This window comes from Ailuropoda melanoleuca, chromosome 4, assembly GCF_002007445.2.
Source record: "Ailuropoda melanoleuca isolate Jingjing chromosome 4, ASM200744v2, whole genome shotgun sequence".
Classification (NCBI taxonomy): Eukaryota; Metazoa; Chordata; class Mammalia; order Carnivora; family Ursidae; genus Ailuropoda; species Ailuropoda melanoleuca.
The window spans coordinates 109,210,862-109,227,743 of NC_048221.1; the positions used below are offsets into that span (position 1 = coordinate 109,210,862).

At 39.4% G+C, this 16,882-nt stretch overlaps 1 protein-coding gene and 1 non-coding gene across 3 annotated transcripts in view; both read left to right on the plus strand.

Annotated features, from left to right (window-relative positions):
- The window catches only part of BUB1 (BUB1 mitotic checkpoint serine/threonine kinase), a 41,070-nt gene extending 26,959 nt beyond the window's left edge, over positions 1-14,111 (plus strand). The window contains exons 18-25 of one of the 2 annotated variants that reach the window (XM_034659552.1): positions 2,767-3,005; positions 4,157-4,300; positions 10,402-10,517; positions 10,838-10,999; positions 11,162-11,319; positions 11,417-11,591; positions 12,109-12,215; positions 13,797-14,111. In XM_034659552.1, the coding sequence (XP_034515443.1) occupies positions 2,767-3,005; positions 4,157-4,300; positions 10,402-10,517; positions 10,838-10,999; positions 11,162-11,319; positions 11,417-11,591; positions 12,109-12,215; positions 13,797-13,992 (1,297 nt within the window). In that variant the 3' untranslated portion in view covers positions 13,993-14,111. The remainder of the gene's footprint in view (positions 1-2,766; positions 3,006-4,156; positions 4,301-10,401; positions 10,518-10,837; positions 11,000-11,161; positions 11,320-11,416; positions 11,592-12,108; positions 12,216-13,796) is intronic. The other variant, XM_011234539.3, reaches the window with a different exon arrangement.
- On the plus strand, positions 824-963 carry LOC117802130. Its single transcript, XR_004625180.1, has one exon. It is a non-coding gene; the product is annotated as a small nucleolar RNA SNORA29 (small nucleolar RNA).
- Positions 14,112-16,882: the final 2,771 nt, after the last annotated feature.

A 16,882-nucleotide genomic window follows, 5' to 3' on the forward strand; every position in this document is an offset into this window, starting at 1 on the left:
CTCTTGTTATTAAAAACCTCTTCTTAAACTAGGACCCCAGTAAATACATTGGATGAAAGACATGAGCAGAACTTAGAAAAGAAAAAAAATGAATAAACATGTAGAAAATACTTAACTCCCTAATAATAAAATCAATGCTGATGAACAGATCTTGCCTTTTAATTTAAAATTCTGCCCAATAGGCACAGTCTGTTACTGCCCACCAGGAATCTTCCACACGTGACTAAACTTTTGACTCACAAGACTGCCATGAGCCACACTTGGCATAAGATTAATACAGAAATATATAGGACAAAAATCAGTTGCCAGGGAAATAACTATCCAAGATACTATCATCTTTGACCTGCATGAGACAATTAAGTTACAAGGAAACCCTTAGGTACAAAAGTTTCCTAGCTTAGAAGCCTTATTTCCATGGCATCAGTGGCTCTTGCAACACTATAGATTTAGATTCCAGAGTCCCCACAAGGAATAGGCCCGTTACGAGAGTCCTCGTACCTGAGGCCTGAAGCTGTGGATTCCCAGCATATATTTCTTATTCTCTCCGACTAGAATACAGTTCCAGTCATGGTTATTGTTTACCATAAGCAGTGGTGACTGTGATACTCTTGCCTTTCCAGTTTTCAAGGGAGAAGAGCTAGAAAGTTAACCAAAACTCAGATTCTCAAGGAGAAGGGAAAAGGGTTTTATCGATAATTTATGTACCCACAGTAATTTGGGTACTCGGGTAGCTAGTAACAATTTATATAGGTTTGAAAGCCTTTTTTTCTGTGTTCATGGATACCCCTAATATATGTTGTGTTGTAATACAAATATTGGAAATACTCCCATTTGACTACCACATTTTCTCCCAATAATAGATTTTAGTGGCTATGCTTGTGGGAAAGATTAAAATTGCCATGATCTGAAGAGGGAGGATTTATTTGTGTCCTCCTCCTATATGTAATGGCTGAACAGAAAATTAATTAAAATATTAAAATTAAAAATTAGTTAAAATGTCGGAAATGCTTTTAATATCTAAAAACCAGGGAATTGTTGTATTCCAGCATACATCTACTGAATTAAATGGTAGGTAGTGACTAAAATCCACAATAGGACCATGGAGAAACCTGGCAGACACCACCTTTACCGAATGATCAAGGTTAATTTCACAAGTGACAGCTCATGGTAGTCATGCATTGAGAAGGGCACTTGACCTCTGGAATATTCCTCACAGTCTAATCATGAGGAAAACATCAAAGGAACCCAACTGGCCGGTACTCCTCAAAACTGAAAAGGTCTTGGAAAGTAGGAAACACTAAGAATCTGTCACAGATGGGAAGGGAGTAAGGAGACATGACAATTGAATACAACATGGTATCCACGATTAGATCCGGGAGCAAACAAAAGGTCCCGTGGGAAAACTGGTGAGATCCAAATGAAGTTTGGAGGTTAGTGTAGAGTAGTATAAAAAATGTGGATTTAGTGGCTTTGACAGAGGAGCTGCTGTCACATGAAACGGTAATGTTTGAGGAAATTGGGTGAGGAGTATATGCGAATTTTCTATGATCTTTGCAACATTTCTTTAAATCTGAAATTATTCCAAACCTAGTTTCTTTTCAAAAAAAATTCCTACTAGGAAAAATGCCTGTCAAGAAGTAAGAATGCAACATGAAGTTGCATGTACATCTTTATTTTTATAAGGATGCATACTCACACACGTGTTTGTGTGTATGTGGGTGTGAAGGCGGAGTTTATGCATGTGGAGATACACAGTCGACTCTTACTATTTGCACTTGTTATTTTGTACAAACTCACTGCAAACCCTGAATTACCCAACACTGAACCATCATTCCTAGTTCCTAGTTAGGCTTCTGTGAGCCTCTGTCCACAACATTTTGTTTAAAGACACCTTATTTAATAAATATGGTTGGCTTATTAGCATTGAACTCAGGGCCAACAGCATTATAACTCATATCTGAACGCGACTTATCTAACACGTTTCCCTGTAAGACACATGGCGGCCTTCTCGCACTTAGGAACACTAGACCACACTTTAGCACTGCACTTGGGGGAACATTTTAAACAGCAAAATCACAAAAACACAGAAAACATGTTACTAAGTGTACTGCAAAAGGACACTGGTTTACAGTGTGAGAGCTGACACGAGAACGCAGAGCATTCATTGCCTTATTCCACTTCCCCTGGGAACGTGTCTGTTGGGTGACTAAACGTTTTCTCCATTCTGCATGCCTGCAAAAGCACCATGAGAACTGATTCGGGGATTATGAGTGAGTTTTAGCATGTAGGAGAATTCACAAATATGGGGTCCATGAATAATGCAGATCAACTATATATGTGTGTGTACAGAAAGAAACTTGCGTTAGGTTGTTGGATGGTGACATCTTCTGTTTGTTTCAGTGCTGTAAAAGGAGCCATTTTGGAATAGAGTTCAATATTCAGTCTTGATCCCCAGCTTGATGACATCTTGGGGAAATAAGCCCACCCCTCATGCTTCCCACTAAAGAATATCCATTGTGTTCCCTCACCTATTTATTGACTATATTTCCATCTCTTTGATTTTATTTCTATTCATACTCTACTGGCGGTGTATTTGCATATATTTGTCTGAAAAAAATGCTTTAATCAACTCTTTGTAAAGCAATTTTGAAATGTCATTCATAGAATGAAAAGGAAACTGTTTTGTGGGACTTTTTTGTGATCAAATCCAATAGACTTGTAATCATGTGTTTTGTTTCCTCTTGTCTATCCCTTTAACACATCCAGTCCAATTCAAGAGAAAAGCCTAGAACCAGCGTTCCCTGCAGATGTATCTTCGGCACCCTTGCTCCGTGGGAGCCAGCCTGTCGCAGGTGGCGTGCTGGCCAGCGAGGTAGCACAGAGCCTCGAGGCTTGTAAACTCACAGACACCAACCTCGTCATTGCAGAAGATCCGCTGGATGCCAGCGCTGGGCGCCGAGCAGAACGGATGCAGACTAGTTCACTTGAGAATGTCGGTGCTTCAAGTACGAACAGATGTTCAGTCTTAATTGTGTCCCTGAATAAGGACAATAGCCTGGTAAAAGCTGTTCCATGAAAGAAGCTCAAAGACAGGGACTTGAATGTCACTGAGTAGAACACAAGTTCAGACAGAACTTGCAAACTGGGTCACTGGGCGGTACAACAGTAACGCACTTGAAGGGCAAATTAATTCGTTTTAATTTTAGAGGGTGTCAAAATTACTACTGTTGGAGGAGGGAGTTAGAACTGGAGGGCCTACTATGGCAGGCTTTGAATTTAAGACTGGGATCCCCATTTTACAGCTGAGGAAACAGGCTCCGGGCTTATCTCCTTTCCCCTGGTCACACAGAAACAGCCTTGGATAGTCTCGCATCATGGTTAAGAATACAGACTCCGAAGACTGACTAGGTTCTAATCCTAGCTTCTGCTCTTAGGCAGTTATGTGATCTTAGCCAAGATCACTTCAGTTCTCTGTTGCTCTCTTTCCTTTTCTATAAAATGGGGGTGATGGTCCTACTTCAGAGTCTTCTTCTGAGGACCAACTGAATTACTAAACATAAAGTACTCAGAACAGGGTCCTACGTACGCTTAGCACTAAGTAAATGTTAACCATGCAGGATTAGTCTTTGATAACTATGACTAAAATTTTTATAGCATGCTAAATTAAACAGCAACTTTATTCTTCCCTTTAAAAATGATTTCTTTTTTGTGAACCCAAAGTACATCTCATGCATGCAGACTGCTCATAGATAGTATAAGTATTGAAAGTCTTCGCATTTTGTAGATACAAGTGGGAGAGCAAGTTACAAAATATATGTCTGAGCATTTAGAAGTAACTGACATCCAGTTCAGACATAATTCTGTTAAAGGCAGAATCTAGCAGTTCCAGGCAAGTGGAACAGATGCCTTTGGTGTTCGTTTCCTTTGTCACAATTAAATACTTATCTAAATTTTTTCATCTAAAATAACAACTGTATAGAACTAGCCATTTTGATTTTTGCAAATGGTGATTATTTGAATCCATGCTCTTTTAAAGGTAAGGCTTTTGAACTCTTATTTAATGAATGTCTGTACTTGTTTTATCTGTAGCTTCTTTGGGAAAATTCTTGGTACCTTGAGTACTGACTTTTCTTTTTTTATTCCCATTCCTTTTAAGACTTGACTGTTGAGAATCCATGGGATGATGCATTGATTCTCGAACTTTTATCTGGGCTTTCTAAACCAGTGAGATCCTATCCAAATACTTACGAATGGCAGTGTAAACTTCCAGCCATCAAGCCCAAGACTGAGTTCCAACTGGGTAAGGACTATATGGGTAATAAAACTCTAAACTCTTGCTTCTATATGGGAAGTTGATGGTAACTCATGCGTGTGTGATTCTCCTTCTGGTACCACCCCTGCGCCCCACCCCCACCTCAAGTAAAGAGTTCTAGATTATCTAGAGGACTAAGCTGAGAACATTTTGTTAAACCATGACTGTCAGAATTTGATTGCTGTTGAGACTATCACTTATAGATGGCAATTTGGCAATATCTATCAAAGAAAAAAAAGGCATATACTTTTAGCATCCACTTTTAAGAATTTCTTGTAGATCTGCTTGCATACATTCAAAATGACATATGTGCATGTAAAAACAGTAGACTGGAAACAACATAGGTGTCTATGGGACAGCTCTACAGTAAAATATAGCTTGCTCTGTACTGCTAGGGATTGATGTCCAACACATGCTGTTAAGGGCAGACTAGTGTTATATGCTGCCTTTTATTTCTTAAAAAGGGGAAGTAACATATATTCATATTCAATGCTATTTCTAGAGAATCCTTGAAGTATACTCAAAACTAAGAAAAATGGTTAACAGGGTGGATATGAATAATAGCGGGAGCAAGACTTCTAGCAAGATACTTTACACACACACACACACACACACACACAGAGCTTCCCCGATTGACATCTTGCATTAGTGCAGTACATTTGTTAAAGTTGATGAGCCAATATTAATACATTTTTATTAACTAAAGTCCACAGTTTACATTCAGGTTCATTTTTGTGTTGTACGGTTTGTCGGGTTTGACAAATGTATAATGACCAGTATCCATCATTACCGTATCATAGTTTCACTGACCCCAAAACCCCCTGTGCTCCATCTATTCATCATTTCTCCTCTCTATCTAAAACCCTGACAAGCACTAATCTTTTGACTATTGTCTCCATAATTTTGCCTTTTCCAGAATGTCATATAGCTGTAATCAAGTTTTTCAGATTGGCTTTTTTCACTTAACAATATGCATTTAAGATTCCTCCATGTCTTTTCATGACTTGAAAGCTCTATCTTTACAATCGCTGAGTAATATTCCATTGTCCAATGTACCACAGTTTATCTAGTCACCTATTGAAGGACATCTTGGTTGCTTCCAAGTTTTGGCAATTATGAATAAAGCTGCTATAAAATTCCCATGCAGTTTTTGTGTGGATGTAAGTTTTCAATTCATTTGGATAAATACTAAGGAGTCGTGATGTTGTAAGCATATGTTTACTTCTGTAAGAAACCGCCACACTGCCTTCCAATGGGTTCGTACCATTTTGTAATCCCACCAGCGAGGAACGAGAGCTCTGTTGTTCCATATCCTCACCATCATTTGGTATTGTCAGTTGTTTGGGTTTTGACTCCTCTGCTAGATGTGTAATGGTATTTCATTATTGTTTTTCATTTGCAATTCCCTAATTACATATGATATTGTACATTTTTTGTTTATTTGCCATCTACATATCTTTTGTGGTGAGGCTTTTCCCTCTATTCCTGGTTTGCAGAAAGTTATCATGAATGGGTGTTGGATTTTATCAAACACTTTTTCTGTTTTTATGATAAGATCATGTGATTTTTCTTTTTAGTCTGTTCAGGTGATAGAGATTCATTAATTGATTTTTGAATGTTGTACCAGCCTTGCATACCTGGATTAAATCCCACTTGGTCATGGTAAATAATTCTTTTTATACTTGTTTTGGATTTGATTTGCTAATATTTTGTTGAGGATTTTTACATCTGTGTTAATAAGAGATACTGCTCTGTAGTTTTCTTGTGGTGTATCTGTCTGGTTTTGGTATTAGGGTAATGCTGGCCTCATAGAAGGGGTTAGGAAGGATTCATTCTACTTCTACTTCTATCCTCTGAAAGAGATTGTAGAGAATTGGTACAATTTCTTAAATATTTGGTGGAATTCACCAGAGGACCCATCTGGTCCTGGTGCTTTCTGTTTAGGAAAGCTACTAATGATTCGATTTCTTATCTCATACTCCTATATGAGTTCTGGTAGAGTATGTCTCTCAAGGAATCGGTTCATTTCATCTAGGCTATCAAATTTGTAGGCACAGAGTTGTTCATAGTATTTCCTTATTATCCTTTTAATTCATGGGATCTATAGTAATGTCCTCTCTTTCATTTCCATTATTAGTATTTTATGTCCTTTCCCTTTTTTTCTTAGGTAGCCTGGTAGGGGCTTATGGATTTTATTGATCTTTTCAAAGAATCAGCTTTTTGTTTCATTGATATTCTCTGTTGATGTTCTATTTTCAATTTCATTGATGTCTGCTGTAATATTTTTTGTCTTAGGCATTTTTTTTTCTTTTGTCTTCATTAGGCAGGCAGTTTTTTTCTTGTTTTGTTTTGTTTTGCCTGCTCTGATTATTTTTTCTTCTGCTTACTTTAGATTTAATTTGTTTTCTTTGTCTAGTTTTCTAAGGTGGAAGCTAAAATTACTGATTTTAGATCTTTCTTCTTTTCTAGCATATGCATTTAATCCTATAAATTTCCCTCTAAGCACTGCTTTTGCTGCACCCCACAATTTTAAATTGTGTTTTCATTTTCTTTTAGTTCAAGATATTTTTAAATCTCTCAAGATTTCTTCTTTGATTAATGTGTTATTTTAATATGTGTTGTTTAATCTCCAAGTGTTTGGGGGCTTTCCAGCTATCTTACTGTTTGTTATTGATTACTAGTTTAATTCCACTGTGGTTGGAGTACATACTTTGTATGATTTCTTTTTGTTGTTGTTTTTTAATTTGGTAAAGGTGTGTTTTATGGCCCAGAATGGTCTATGTTGGTGAATGTTCCATGTGAGCTTGAAAGTATGTATAGTCTGCTGTTGTTAAGTGACGTATTCTACAAATGTTAATCAGATCCAGTTGATTGGTGCTGCTGTTCAAGTCAGTCATGCCCTTACTGATTTTTTGCCTGTTGATCCTGTCAGTCACCGATACAGGAGTGTAGAAATCTCCAACTAGAATAGTGAATTCATCTGTTCTCCTTGCAGTTCTATCAATTTTTGCCTCACTATTTTGATGCTCTGTTGTTAGGCACATACACATTAAGGATTGTTATGTCTTTTTGGAAAACTGATCCTTTATCATTATCCAATGCCCCGTTTTATGCCTGATAATTTTCCTTGCTCTGACACCTGCTCTGTCTGAAATTAGTATAGATACTCCAGCTTTCTGTTTGTTAATGTTAGCGTGGTGTATCTTTCTCCACCCCTTTACTTTTAATCTATGTATGTCTTTATATTTAAGGTGTTTTTCTCATAGACAACATATAGCTGGGTCTTTTATCTACTGTGATAGTTTCTGTTTTCATTGGTATATTTAGTCTGCTGGTACTTAGAAAGATTACTGATATAGCTGGATTAATATCTACTATATTTTTTACTGTTTTCTATTCATTGCCCTTGTTCTTTGTTTCCTTTATTGTCTTCTCTTTCTGTCTTCTCTGGTGTTAATTAGGTATTTCTGTGATTTCATTTTCTCTACTAGCATTTCAATTATACCTCATTTCTTCTGTTTTTAGTAGTTGCCCTAGAGTTTGCAGTATACGTTTAGAACTACTCCAAGTCCACCTTTAGCGAACACCATAACACTGCACAGGTAATGCCAGGTACCTTATAAGAGACCGTTACCAATTCTTCCCCCCACCCCGTGTAACAGTACTGTCACTCATTTTTTTTATCTTAAGCTGTGCTTACGGAATACATTGTAGCAATTATTATTTTGAATACTTATGTTAGATCAATTAAGAATAAGAAAAATAAAAGACTTTATCTTCATTTATTGCTTTTTCCTGCACTCTTCTGATCTGAGTTTCTGGACTATCTCCTCATCCTTGTCTCTGAAGAACTTCTTTTAACATTTCTTGCAAGTCAAGCTTACTGGTGACAGGTTCCCTTAATCTTTGTGTGAGCTAGTCTTTATTTCTTCACTCTTGAAGGATAATTTCACTGGATACAGAATTTTTGATTGGTGGTTTTTCCTTTTAACACTTACTCCGCTCTCTTCTTTTTTGTGTGGTTTCCAGAGAAGTCAATGTAATTCTTCTACTTGCTTCTCTATAGGTAAAGTGGTTTCATTCCACTGGCTTCTTACAATATTTTTTTCTTTTCTGATTTTCTACAATTTGAATACAACTTGCCTGGGTGTAGACTTCTGGCTATTTTTCCTGCCTTGTGTTCTCTAAAATTCCTAGATCCTTCTTTTAGTGTCTGTCATTAATTTTGGAAATTTCTTAACTATTATTACTCTATTTTTTTCTGTTCCTTTCTCATTTTCTTCTGCCTTCTAATACTGCCATTACACATGTCACACCTATTGTACTTGTCCCACAACTCTTGAACATTCTTTTCTATCTTTAAAAAAATTTTTTTTCTCTTTGCAAATCAGTTTTGGAAGTTTCTATTGGCATTCTTATAAGCTGACGATTTTTTTCCCAGCCATTTACAGCCTTTTGAAGAGCCCATCAAAGACAGTCTTCGTTTCTGTTACAGTGGGTTTTTTCCTCGCACTTCCTTTTGATTCCTTCTCAGAATTTCTATTTGTCTGCTTACATTTTCCATCTGCTCTTGAATTTTATCCTTTTCTCATTACAGCCCTTAGCATATTAATCATAATTTTTTTAAAATTCCTGGTGTTATAATTCCAGAATCCTAGTTGCTCTGTGTCTTCAAGCTGTTTTTTGTCTTTTAATATGCCTTGTAATTTTTGTTGGAAGCCAGATCTACTGGGTAAAAGAAACTAAGATAAAATAGGCCTCTAGTGTAAGATTTATCTGGCTTGAGATTAAGCTGTGTTTACTGTTTGCTGCCACTGTAGAGGCTAAAGTGTCCGTTTGTGCCTTATTTCTGTCTCCCCTGTTGGCTTTGAGCTTCCCTTGAGACTTGTTCTGAAATAAGATCTGAGGCGTTAGTTGTGTTGTAATCCCCCTCATACTGGCTCCAGTGGTGGCTTTGGTTCTGGCACTTTATTCTCTGTATCCACCGATCTGTCTCCCCAATTTCAAGGGCAGCAGTTTGCCCTATGACTTGAGTTCTTTAATGGATCTATGAAGACTAGTTGATTTTCAGTTGATTTTGGTTTTTTTAATTATTATTATTGGTGGAGTGATGACTTCCAAGCTCCTTAGCATGCCAAAAACCAGAAGTCTACTTTTTTTATACTTGATTTTGAACATGTGGGTTTTTTAAAATCAATTAAAATCTATTACAATTTTATGTCAGTGGTCTTTCTCCCCAAACCAACAACCCCACTGTTATTAAAAATAGCAAAACAAATCCAGTTTAAGGGACTTTCTACAATTTATCTGACTAATATTCCTTGCAACTGTCATGGTCACCTAAAACAAAAAGTTTGAAACTGTTACAGCCTAGTGGAGGAGGCTAAGGAGACTTGACGGATTAAGGAAAAATTAGTGAAATCCAAATAAGGAGTGGGTTTAGTAATCTACCAATGTGGGTTCTGTCTTTGGGACAAAGGTACTGTGGTCATTAAACACTAACAGTAGGGGAAACTGGGTGCAGAGAAAACAGAAACTCTACTGTCTATGCAACTTTTCTGTAAATTGAAAACTATTCTAAAATAAAATTTTTACTTGAATAAAAAAATTATAATTATTCTGTTAGAAGTATTGGTACTATTATACTTTGCCCTTCATATCGAGGTATAAAACACTTGCGTTTTTCAAAGGCATGTGTATGCCACAGCTTTGTGCAGCACTTTACAGAGGACCTTTGTGTGCTCTTTCTAACATCACAACAGTCCTGCCAAGTAGACAGCATGGGCATTACCCCTCTGATGTGAGAATATTGGTGAAGAGAGGATGTGTGCCCTGTTCCTGCCATTCAGTGGCATTCCTGGCGCCCAGCAGCACAGCTTCTGTTCCCCGCCCCCCCATCATTTAAAAAGGGGAGCTATTTTGTGGCAGATGTTTTAACTCGTTTAAGACAGGAAAAACATTTCCTAAGGGAGCTATATCCATTTGTATTTATTAAAGCAATCAAGCACCAAGAAAATTCTAAAGATACAAAATTTACCAAAAATCATGTTTTGAGACTTATTTTTCATTTTGACACATCTATCTTCAAGGTTCCTTGCTGGTCTATGTCGATCACCTTCTTGGAGAAGGGGCCTTTGCCCAGGTCTATGAAGTTACCCACGGAGAAGTGAATGATACCAAAAATAAACAGAAATTTGTTTTAAAGGTAAATAATCTGAGCAGTTCATTGTATAGTATAGAAATGAATTTTAGAACTCGATTTTGTCAGCCTCTTTTTTCTTTTTCAAGACAATGGTGATTTCATTTAGGTCTGTAGTCCACAATAAAGAAACAAAAACCATGTGGCAAGGATTTAGAATGGCCTTGCCATGGAAATGGTGGCACAGCAAGTCCCATCCTTCAGCAAAAGTCCATAGCTTGTCATCACTTTCTACCCCACAATCATTATTGAGGCGGAAGTTACCCTCTGGCTCTCATCGTCCGGAACGTGAGGCTGGATATGAATGTCTCACACCCGATTTGCAGGTCCAGAAGCCTGGCAACCCCTGGGAGTTCTACATCGGGACCCAGCTGATGGAGAGACTAAAGCCAAGCATGCGACACATGTTCATCAAATTCTATTCTGCCCACTTCTTCCAGAATGGCAGTGTGTTAGTAGGAGATCTCTACAGCTACGGCACGCTGCTAGTAAGTGTGTTGATTATTAGGGTGAGAACATGAGTCTGAAGTCCATTGTTGGGCTGCCTGGCACGTACCTTTTGTAGTTGGAGTGGTAGGTGGGGGCAAAGCTCTTGAGATCTCATCCATCCTGGGCAACCAATTCAGGATTCCACTCTGTGTTGTTTCTAGAATGCTATTAACCTGTATAAAAACACCCCGGAAAAAGTGATGCCTCAGGCGCTAGTGCTGTCCTTTGCGGTCAGGATGCTCTTCATGATGGAGCAAGTGCACGACTGTGAAATCATTCATGGTGACATCAAGCCAGACAATTTCATCCTTGGAAACAGGCAAGTGTTGCGCTTTGAACGCAGTTCTTACTGTGTCCCCAGCGGCCTTTTATTACTTGTGCTCATGCCGCCTGGCCCTTGTTTGTGTTCAATACAGATTTTTGGAACAGGACGGTGACGATGATGATGTATCTGCTGGCCTGGCACTGATTGACCTGGGTCAGAGTATAGATATGAAACTTTTCCCAAAAGGAACTACATTTACAGGCAAGTGTGAGACATCTGGTTTCCAGTGTATTGAGATGCTCAGCAACAAACCATGGAACTACCAGGTACGGAACCGAAGGGAGAGATTTGAAAGTCGTTTCCTTTATGATACTTGCTGTATTTTAAAAATGAACTTGGGGATCTCATTTGTTTGATCCGGTCTTGTCATCTTCTGCCCTTGGATTTAAGACCATGCTCGCGCGTTGTGTTCAGTGATGGGCAAACCCCACGGCTAGAGGCTTCAGCGGGCAGGGGAGGTCAACCACCAGAGCCCCGGGCAGGGGGGGGGGGGACTTCCAAGCTGACCGTGGGCTGGAGGGGCAGGAGTGCCACGTTTGCCCCCAGATAGCAAAACGAAGGACTTGAGAAGGACACGGTACCTCGGGAAGAACAGCTTTCCAAGGGGCTGCCTCCAGCAGAGCCCAGACAGGCATTCAGCGTGTATCAGCTGAGCAAATGGCTTCCCACATTATTTAAAAGTAAAACCCTGTGATTATTTAGCTGCAGAAGTTCCAGAGACCTCTTCCTGTCCTCACGTGTAAATTACTACTCCAGTCATAGACACCTAGATCTCCTTTGCAGATTGATTACTTCGGGGTCGCTGCAACGGTGTACTGCATGCTCTTTGGCACTTACATGAAAGTGAAAAATGAAGGAGGGGTCTGGAAGCCCGAAGGTCTTTTTAGGAGGTGAGTATTTGCGTTGGTCCGGCAGTGAAAGAGCAGAAACAGCAGAATGTTGGGTTCTGTCTGGTGGAAAACGGATCTAAGTCACTGCCTGGAAAAACCTGCCCTGGGGAGTGAGGCGAAGCAGCCCATGGTGGACGCGGGCACAGTGAACGAGTTACACACTCGGCAACCGTGGCTTCTGAGTCGTGGGGCAGCCGATGCCCTCCCAGACCCGGTGGAAGCGGGTGGAGTGGTGGGCACCCCGTACACAGTCAAATGTTTCTCTTTACCCTACAATCACCTGGTGTCACTGACCGTTAGATTTTTACTTGTTTTCTTGCCTTTATAATGCTGAGCATACTTTCTTAAGAAGTTTCTTATAAGAAGCAAAGGAAATCATGTATGTGAAGGTGCTTTGTCAATTATAAACTAACGTGACAAGACAGCTGGCTATCCCAGGGCAGGGTTCTAAGTCCCATTACTGTGTGACTTTAATTTTTGTAAGACTGTTTTCTCATCTATAAAATGGTAGTGAAAATTAACGACTAGACTAGAGCTCTTCCTATCAACATAGATGACTCTCTTAATACAATGTCACATGAGTAAGCTATTGGTGATGTTTGAGTATTTGGTACATGCATGTTCATTATATCACTTACACTTTTAACTTTTTTTTGAGGTATAAAAACATACGTAGAAAAAGTACACTCACCTTTAGTGTCCAAAAATCCTAATGGAGTTTTACATGTTTATATCTTGAAGAAATTTAAGCTGGGACTCACTCCCCCAACCCCTCATGTACACACCCACCCACCCCAACCAAAAAAAAAAAAAAAAAAGGAAAAGCAGTTGGTAGTAATTTTACAAAACGTAGCATCAGTATATAAGTAAGATTAGATTCAGGCCCTGAAGGAAAACTTAGAACAGCTCTGATTTATTCTGCATAATGGGTCATCAAATTTCGCAAATACTTTATTCCTTCTCTTACTCATACTCAAAGGACCAGAGAGTTAGTTATTCAGAAGGCTTCTGTCTCTGACCACCAGTGCGGAGAAAAGTCTTACCCCTTACAGGCCTGATAGTAATGGGCTGAATCTAGTTGTGTCCTTTCTCCCCGGGGCCTTATCTTCATGCCGTGGGAGTTTTGCACTTAATTTTAATGCACCCAGGAGGTGGAACTCTGACTCTGAGCTCTATCCTGGTAGTCCAGCCTGGCCACCTGGTCCCAGCACATACGCCGTTGGGCTCGTCAGAGCCATTCAGCCAGCTTATCAGACGCTGGAAGTGTGGGACATAAAGCTAGCCAACAGCAGATTGATTTCCTTAAAAATAAATAAATAAAAGAAATTCTTCTACTGAAGACCTATTACTACACTAATATTACTTAAGTCATTCATTTGGAGTAAAGTGTGTATAAGACATTCCGTTGGATCTTTAATTTCTCTTACAAGAAATGCAACATCCCGATTCCTGGTGCATTAAGTTGTGTTCAGGTGAAGCTCTGTTGAGCTCTCTCGATGTGTAGAAGCCAGAGGCAGGAGCGAGGTTGCCCGGCGTGTTGAACACTACACTTTATCTTGTACTTTTGCGTTGTCTCTCCAGACTTCCTCATCTGGATATGTGGAGTGAATTCTTTCACATCATGTTGAATATTCCAGACTGTCAACATCTTCCATCTTTGGACTTGTTAAGGCAGAAGCTGAATAAAGTACTTCAACAACACTATACAAACAAGATCAAGACCCTACGTAATAGGCTAATTGTACTGCTCTTGGAATATAAGCGTTCTCGAAAATAAAATATAGACATTCCCTAAAAATCACTTTGTAAATGCTGGCCTGCTCACTTTGACCCTTGATGTTTTCCACATTTATTGTTTATATAAATGTTTCTTAAAAATAAAGTCCACAAAATATACCCACATGACTTGATTGTTAACAAATATTTCAGCAAGTATACACCTGGTAAGGTCGCCCCGCGGAGCAGGCTGATGGGGCGCCTCTTGGGATGCAGGCATTTGTGTGAGAATAATTTGGATCCGAACATTCTCTAAAATCACTTTTAACGCTGTCCTGTTCACTTTAAGCCAAAAAGGGGGCAAGACAGCTTTTTCTAAGTTGAGGGTTTGTATTTGTATATAATAAACAAAAATTCTCCAAAGATATTTAAAGGATTTCAAGTTTTTATGGGTAAAATTTGCCTGTTCTTTTTGTTTTTAAAGATTTATTTATTTATTTGATAGATAGAATGAGGGGAGGGGCAGAGGGAAAGAGAGAATATTCAAGCAGATTTCCCGCTGAGCGAGGAGCCCCATGCCGGCTAGATCCCTAGACCCTGAGATCATGACCTGAGCCAAAATCAAAAGTCGGACACTTAACTGAGTGAACCACCCAGGTGCCCCAAAATTTGCCTGTTCTTTATTGTGCCGTTCTTCGGTGCTGTCCCTGGGAAATATTACAGGTATAAATCTTAAGCTTCTTCAGTTTTTTAAAGTACCAAAGGAACATCTCCCATCTTGAAAATAGTTTTATAAGCTGTACAAATCATTAACTACCTCTAAAATTATAGCAGCCAACTTAGCATTTATTGACTCCCTCCTTTCTTTAGCATTATGATGAAAACAAATCGGAGGTGACACCCACTTCAAGAGCACAGAGTGAACTTCCTCCTCCTACCCTTAACTCCCAGCCTCCAGGTACCCCATTCCAGAAGCAAGCATGACTCACTCTTTTTAATCTTTCCAAAAGTGATTCTATGCATATTTCTGTATATTTTTCATACAACTGGCATAATTATGATTTTTTAAATTTAATATATAGACCATACTTACATATAAGATGGTCTCAGTTTTTGTTAATGACTGTGTAATATTTCATTATATGATGAATCCATAAATTTCTGGAAACAAATTGCTGGGTCAAAGGCGAGTGCATTTAAAATTTTATGTTAGTGGGCGCCTGGGTGGCTCAGTTGGTTAGTGTCTGCCTTCTGCTCAGGTCATGATCTCAGGGTCCTGGAATCGAGCCCTGCATCGGGCTCCCTGCTTAGCGGGGAGCCTAAGTCTCCCTCTGCCTGCTGTTCCCCCTGCTTGTTCTTTTTCTCTCTCTCTCTGACAAATAAAATCTAAAAAAAAGGAAAAACAAAAAAGATCCTCTAATTTTTTGATACTAGTACTAATTTAAATACTTAGAACTAAACTTTTTGGTTGCTTAAATCAGAACTAATTTTTTCCTTTTTTTCCTAGCTGGTAGTTTGAATATATAAAGCCTGTTGTTTACTGTAAAAAAAAAAAAAAAAAAAAAAAGCTTTTCAGACAATTCTTTTGAAGTTTCCCAGTAAATAGTCTTCACTATGAAAATCCTGTGTGTGTCTTTCCCAATTTTTCACTGGTGATTTTTCCTTGCTGGCTGTTGCCTAGGACCAAGAGAAGAGGACTGAGCGTGGTGGCACTGGGCCTCCCCGCTTCCTACTGTAGTGGGGCTCCCATGTTGATCCAATAAGTTCAAGACCCTGGCCTGAAGGAGACGTGTTTTATCATGTTGAAGAAGTACCCATCCATTTCTTCTTACAAACGTGAATTATTGACACTTTTCCAGTTTTCTTACCCATCTTTCCATATTTACTCAAAGTGTCAAAATAACCAAGTACTGACAGAGCCAAGTTTGTGGAGGTTTTTTTTTCCCTTTTGAAAATGACTGTTCTGAGAGGAAAGCAAGACAAAAGAAGATAAGGGTGCTGTTTTCTACACTAAGAGTGAAGTGTGTCCCTCTGTGGAAGGCAGCTGTGGGTGCCATCAATCTTGGGCAGGGAGGACACTTAGTGTCTGGCCCCTGTTGACATGTCCTTTGTTCCCACCAGCCCATTCGTTATTACTGGATCTTCAACTTCAGTCACAGTCCCAAGAACCTCCGTGTTATTCCCACCAACAACAGCCTGACCGCGGTGTCGTCCCAGCACTGCTGGTGCCCATCTGGTGTCTGATCGGTGCCAAGGGCTTTACTTAAATAAACTTCACAGTCTCATTTCCTAGCAACAGCCTTGTCTCCAAGGAGAAACGCTCCATCTGAACAAAGTTACTTTAAGCATTTCAGCCAAATAGTCTTTTTTTTTGGTCCGTTACCTGGTACAAATTATAGCAATCATCTTTATTTAATTACAAATTGTCTGCATTGCACACACACACACAATGTTTATCTGCGCAAGGAAAAAAGCTCTAAAGGACAGCGGAAATGGATGCATGAGAAGTCAGCATTGGGAGGGAGGAAACGCAGCTCACTCCAGTCATGAGACTGAAGTTTCCCTGACGACAGAGCTGGGTCTTACCCATCCGTGTCTCCTGAAAGGCTGAGAAGGGGTGCGGGTCATAGTAAGTGCTCCAACATTGGCTAGACTCAGTGCGGGTTCGGATTTAATATCTATCTTGGGTCAAGGCATTTCCTATCCATTCTTGGCCCCGGGCTCCACATTCTAAGTTCTAGCTAAGAATCTTATATCTGGTCACTTAGGAGATTCAGAGACTCCTCTCAGTGCCTTTTTCTGCTGCATCACATCTGTGGTCTACGGCAATGATTCTAAAATTTATTTTTCCTAAGACTAAGGAACTGCAGGCGTCACTCCTGCCTATCAGAAGTAAGAGCTCCTAGGGGCGCCTGGGTGGCACAGCGGTTAAGCGTCTGCCTTCGGCTCAG